This window comes from Nematolebias whitei, chromosome 1 (assembly GCF_014905685.2).
Source record: "Nematolebias whitei isolate Nwh7 chromosome 1, NemWhi1, whole genome shotgun sequence".
NCBI lineage: Eukaryota > Metazoa > Chordata > Actinopteri > Cyprinodontiformes > Rivulidae > Nematolebias > Nematolebias whitei.
In genome coordinates, this window is record NC_056498.1 from 83,796,794 (window position 1) to 83,803,658 (window position 6,865).

At 35.8% G+C, this 6,865-nt stretch overlaps 2 protein-coding genes across 2 annotated transcripts in view; one reads left to right on the forward strand and one right to left on the reverse strand.

The window, feature by feature from the left end:
- Positions 1 to 6,865, forward strand: part of LOC119413748 — an 880,117-nt gene that overhangs the window by 583,601 nt on the left and 289,651 nt on the right. The gene's annotated exons all lie outside the window — the stretch shown is intronic.
- The window catches only part of LOC119407448 (solute carrier family 2, facilitated glucose transporter member 9-like), a 25,396-nt gene that overhangs the window by 5,962 nt on the left and 12,569 nt on the right, over positions 1 to 6,865 (reverse strand). Inside the window, exons 7-8 of the mRNA XM_037674276.1 lie at positions 5,355 to 5,456; positions 4,720 to 4,795 (exon numbers count right to left, since the gene is read on the reverse strand). Coding sequence (XP_037530204.1) covers positions 4,720 to 4,795; positions 5,355 to 5,456 — 178 coding nt within the window. The remainder of the gene's footprint in view (positions 1 to 4,719; positions 4,796 to 5,354; positions 5,457 to 6,865) is intronic.

Below are 6,865 nucleotides of genomic sequence, written 5' to 3' on the forward strand. Positions count from 1 at the left end.
AAAAAACGAAGTCCAGATGACATGATTCAACCTTTTTTGTTGTTATATACCTGGATGACTGAGAAAACAAACTTTGTGTTTTTAAAACTCAAATCATTTAAGAAAGTAGGACAAAAGAAAAATAAATCAAGATCAACATTAGACGAACAACTAACAATGAAAGAAATTAAAATGGCATTAAAAGACACAAGAAATGCGGTGCCAGGAGAAGATAATATATGTTATATCATGTTAAAACATCTACCAGAAACAACTTTAAGTATAATATTAAAACTATTTAACAAAATATGGGAAGAAGGATCAGTACCTCTGAGTTGGAAAAGAGCCATCATTTTACCATTTAATAAACCGGGGAAGGACCCAACAAACACAGACAATTATAGACCATTAGCATTGACATCTCACTTATGTAAATTGATGGAAAAAGTACTAATTAATAGATTGTTATTTACCGTTGAAAAAAGAGAACTTATCAATAAGTATCAGAGCGGATTTAGAACAGGTAGATCCACAGTGGATGCTCTAGTTAGAGTATGTTCAGATATTGAGAAAACTCTAAAAATGAAAGAAATTATGATAATAGTATTCTTTGATATTGAAAAAGCGTACGACTCAATGTGGAGAGAAGAACTTCTTATAAAATGAGAACAAATGGGAATAGATGGGAGGATGTACAACTGGATCTCCAGCTTCTTGAAGGAAAGGTTAATAAGAGTTAAAGTAAGGGGTGAACTATCAAGAGATTATAAAGTAGAAAACGGCACTCCTCAAGGAAGTGTAATTAGTCCGGTACTATTTAATTTAATGATTAACAACATGTTTGCAAATCTGGATAGGGGTATTAGATCTGCATTATATGCAGATGATGGAGCTATATGGATGAGGGGTAGAAATTCTCCTCATATAGCTAAATGTATAAGAAAAGCAATAAATCAGATAGAGAAATGGTCTTATGAATGGGGTTTTAAATTGTCAGTAAACAAAACCAACTACATGGTGATTACACACAAAAAGAAGATCAATATTGGTCATTTCTTATTATATGGGCAACAGCTGAAAAGGGTTAATGAATTTAAATATTTAGGTATATGGTTAGACAGTGCGTATTCATGGCAAACACAATTGAATGAGATGGAAACTAAGTGTAAAAAAGTAATAAATTTAATGAAAGCAGTGGCAGGAAATAATTGGGGAGTTGATAAAATATCTTTATTAAATATCTACAGAGCTCTAATGAGATCGACACTGGACTATGGATGTATAGTTTATGGAGCAGCAACAAAAACTAAACTTCAAAAATTAGATAGACTACAATCCAGAGCACTACGGGTGTGCACAGGAGCGATTAAAACGACACCCATAAACGCAATTCTTGTAGAAACTGGGGAAACGCCATTAGAAATGAGAAGAATAAAACTGTCACTATCATACTGGATCAAACTTAAAGGAAATAAAGAAGGAAATCCAGCAGCTATGACAATACAGAACTGTTGGGAGTACTACAAATATCAAGGAAGAGGATTTGGATGGAAAATAAATAAATTAGCAGAAATATATGGGATAGAAAATATAGAATTTGCTAGGAGTAATCCAAAAAGTGTTATATCACCCTGGCTAATCCCTGAAAGTAAAGTGGGCAAAAAATTACTAGAATGGAAAAAAGAATGGAAAGGTAATGAAATAGAGGTGAAATCTAGCAGATATATTAAAGAAACATATTACAATTACTTAGAAATCTATACAGATGGATCAAAAAACGATCAGGGAAGGGTGGGAATAGGAGTCTTCATACCAGAATTTGAAGTATGTATTAACAAAAGAATTTCAGATCACCTGTCAGTGTTCACGGCTGAGATGGTGGCGGTTATATTTAGTTTGGAATGGATTGAGGAGGTTAGACCAGATAGAGTGGCAATATTCACAGATTCAAAAGCGGTAATAGAAAGTATAAAGTCAAACGGAAACAATAGGAAAGACCTCATTTTAGAAATTCAACATGCATTATTTAGGTTGCACAGAGGAGGAATTGTTGTGCATTTTTGTTGGGTGCCAGCACATGAAGGGGTGGAAGGGAATGAAAGGGCGAATGAAATTAAAATCACATACATCATTTTACTGTAATTATATTATGGGTTAGATAATATATTCACTGCTGAACATTACTATAACTTTTTTGACATTTAAATGCCAAAACCACCTTATCATGAGCAGAATGAAGTGTTCCCACATATTAGAACGACCTCTTTTCCTGGCTGCCTCCATAATTACTTAATTTCAACTATATCAACAACGCAACAGCAAAAACACACCTACTCTCAATACATTGCAAACATTTTAAAGCTGTTTTAAAGTGTTGAGCGCTCTCAATTCAAAATTGTCTCAACCTGTCAGAATCGAGACGAGACGGTGCCAGGGAATCAATTGTTTGGACCGAGAACCAGTCAAACGATTCATTCCGACAACGAAACAGTTTGTGTTTCGGACTTTTTCCGCACCAAAACAGGCTCCGAAGCAGTGGTTCGATGTAATTTTACTGCAGGGCATGCTTTGAAGCTTTTGTTTCATACTGCCATCACTAGATTATGGTTTAACCCTTGGGACTTGTTGTTGAAACTCTGACTCCCTGTGTATGACCCCCGCCTGTGTTCTGGATCTTGTTCTTGGATTTTCCCCTCCAACCACACTCTCCTCAGCTCTGCCTTGCAGCTGTGTTTCACCGAGTGACAGAGACAGTCATCCTGCCCAGCTCCAACAGGTGGACCCCACCTTGCCTGCTTGAGAAACTCTCTCCCTCCTGCCTGTGAGGACCTGTCACTGCAGTATTGAGCCCTTCTGCAGCTGCAAAATAAATAAAAACTGTTCTTGTTTTTTAATCTAGTGTCTGGCTGATTTTGAATCCAAAAACCTCGCCTCATGACAAGATCTTATTTCTCCAGTTTTATCTTCCCTCCACTGACTCCCTGTCAAATTCAGAATAGAATTGAAGATCTTACTTCTAACCTACAAAGCTCTCAACAACCTAGCTCCATCTTATATTACAGATCTTATTGTTCCATATTTTCCTAACGTAACACTTAGTTTTCAGACTGTAGGTTTACTTGTGGTTCCTAGAGTTTCCTAAAGTAGAATGGAAGGCAGATCTTTCAGTTATCAGGCTCCTCTCTTGAAGAACCAACTTCCAGTTTCTGTCCGTGAGGCTGACACATTGTCTAGTTTTAGGTTGCATGTTCTCTGCATCACGTCATCCATCTCTCTGCCTTTGCCTGTCCTTTTCCACACATTTAAGAGTTGCCACCCTCAGTCCTACATTATTGACATCCTCTTCTCCCTCTGTCTGACTCCTCATGCTTGCTCCTCTTGCTACTTTTTATCTGATGATGTGATATTTTTGTTAAGCACTTTGGTAACAGTTTCTGTTTTAAATGTACTCTATAAATAAATCTGACTTGACTCATGGTCTTTGACTAACTTTTGCCCAATTTACACCAGCACCCTGTTTGTCAACAGCACTGGTGGCAGTTGTTGTTAACCCGGACCTCGACCGATCCAGTATGGTCTTGCTTAGATGAACTCGCATGTTAGTTTTGACAAAAGTGTCTTATGACGAATGCCCTTCCTGACACAACCCTCACCATTTACCTGGGCTTGGAACCAAAACAAAAGATGCACTGACTTGTGCTCCCTAGTGGCTGGTTTGAAAATAATGAAAAATATAATAATGATTAACAGAATTCAAAATGTCTTCCATAGCTAAGCAAACTTAGAATAGAAAAATAAATGGCTATAGCTTAGTCAATTTTACAAATAATGAGCTAAAACTATTTGTGGTAATAGCTGAGAATCATTCCCATCAGACTCATTATGTGAATAGATCAAAAGATCCTTTTTGTTTGCAATCACAGATAATGGTAGTTTTAAAATTTCATTAAAAAAGTCAAAAATTCTGTGATTCTATTTTAAAACTTTGCATGAAAGTTGGCAGGCGATATAAGTTTCATCAAGTAATTCACAAGTATTAATCTTGCAACATGTTAATGTATTATTTCTACAACTACCAGCATATATTTAGGTGTTGGTTGGACAACATTCAGCAATAAATTGTCATATTTAAATCTTTTATGTGAGAATTCATGTTCATATACCAAAAGATTATGTCAACTTTGCATTAAACAAGAAAAGGACATTTGTGTTTGGCCGATGATTTATTTGTTGTAACATTGTTTCTTGTCAATAAATCTTAAAATGTTGTAAAGCCTGTTTTTTCCCTTAAGATGGTGCCACAATTTTTAGGAAAATTTCAGACTACCTCTAGAATTTGGGAATGAAGAGTATAGAATATATTTTAGTGAACATTTTAACATCTATGGGATCAGCTTGGACATGCTGTTTGTTCCAGACTGACAAACAATAAGATACAATTTAGAAGTTTTTCATCAGCTCAGCTCACAAACTCAACTCCACTGCTTAACCCACCCATCCATTTCGCTAACAAATATTCAACACTTATTCATCTTTGGCCTTGTAGCTAATTGTAATAAAAGTCTTCTATCTATATATATATTTTTATAGTTTTATCAGATCACTAGATGTAAAACATATATAGGATAGTTAAATCCAAACATTAGTTTTGTGTCTAAGAGCTGCACATCATGTTAGAAACCAGTGTTTATTTTTAGCATTTGAATGACCAAGCTTTTAACGTGCGGTTGAGTAACTCACCTGGACCAATACAGAAGCCAGCGATGATGCCCACAACACAGCAAACACTGATATAGCGCATGAATAATATCTGAGTCTGTGGGAAAGATAAAATGTCAAATTGATGTAAAGATAGATAGTGTAGATACTTCGTTTTAAACACGTACAATGCCACTAATAAAATCTTTTCATAACTGACTTGCAGTTGAACCAACAAAGTCCATGCTCAGTTGCAGTTGCTTTCACAGACACATGAGGTCACTTGTTCTTCACATACAAATATAACTATACTGTTGTTTCCTGTATGCCAAAACATACTTCTGGTCTGGGAATAGTAGCAAATCTTCCACATCTAATTTTCATATTTTATACTTTTACATGTACAAGACTACAGGGTAATGGAAAAAATGTTTAAAATATGAAAATAAAATCTTATTTTAATTTACCTTTAGCTATAACTGTTTGGATTTAGATTTAATGTACCTGTACTTCAATTATAAACCACTTTAAAATGTAACACTGCTCTGAATTGGCTGTGTCCATGCTTTAAAACAACCTTGTGGTCTTTTCTTAGACACTGTTCTTTGTATAGTGCTTTGAAGTGCAAGAATACCCCCCCACCCCCCACCCACCCACCCACCCACACACACACATACCTGTAAAATTAGGGCTAACGTGATTCCAGCGCTGCAGATGCCCATCATTGTAAACCCCCCAATCATTAGATGCCTCCTGCCGAGCTTCTCTATGGTGAAACACTAGACGAGATTCAGAACTCATGTTAGACACTGGTTACTGAAGGTTACTGAACACACACTATGCAAAGCAAAAGGAAAAACATAAACCACAGCAAGATTAGTTGTATCTGATCAATAAGGACTAGCTACACTATTCAGGTTTAAACATATTTTTTACTTTTAATGTTTTTATCACTGTTGTAAAAACTGTGAAGGCATGGAACCAGGTGGGTTGAAGAGATTTTTTGTCTTACTTCTGTCTTAATTAATTATTACTCTGGGTGATACTTACAGTTTAAGATTTGTTAGTCTTAGCCTGAGTCACAGTACATGTAAAAGTGATTAAAAGAGACATCTGCATCTTCTCTGTAAATGTTATAGTACTTTATAAACAACATTAAAACATGCCTACAGCAATAAGAATTCCGATACAATAGTCCCTCGTTTATCATGGGGGATCGTAACCTAAAGACCCGCGATAAGTGAAAAACTGCCAAGTAAGAATAGTAGTACAAGTAGTGAGTAGTAGTTTATTTTATATTATTATATTATATATATATCTTGCAATATTCTAAGCAATGTTTCTAAGCAATGTTTCTAAACTCTAAATGCTCTAAAAGAGCATAGATTGTCATGATTTCAGCTCTCTTCCTCTGACTGCGCTCTCGGCCACACACACTTCTCCACTCTGCACGGATTCAGCTGATCAGCTGCAGGAGGAAGTTTCACCCCCAGCTGTGGGCTGCATACAGGTGCTAAATAATTTAAAATAATTTATTTTAAATAAAAAATCCATGCCGATCATGCAACTCGTCCATCAATCAGTCACTGTGTCATGTCCAATCTTACTTTGAAAAACTGCAATAGAAGGAGTCCGCAAAAAATGAAATAGTGAGAGACTAATGTATAAAGAAAGTACTGTACTTTCCAGACTATAAGCCGCAACTTTTTCACACGCTTTGAACCCTGCGGCTGATACAATGCTGTGACTGGATTTTTTTTTATTTTTATGGATTTTTTAAATTGTTGTTTTTTGATGGGATGTGCTAATGAGCTTCATGTCGCCAAAACATTAGCCTCGTCACACCCGGGTGCTCACATAGCAGCCCAAAACACAACTGTCTTGGGGAGTGGGTCCTCGTGAATCAGTGAGACTACTTGTCAGTGTTGCCAGATAGAGTTGAGGTTTTCCAGCCCAAAAGTCTGTTAAAAACCGCCCCATTGCATAAAAACCCACCCAATCAATATATTGTTATATTTACTGTTTGAACACACACACCATATATATATACACACACACATATATATACACACACACACACACACACACATATCTATATATATATCTATCTATCTATCTATCTATCTATCTATCTATCTATCTATCTATCTATCTATCTATCTATCTATCTATCTATCTATATATATAT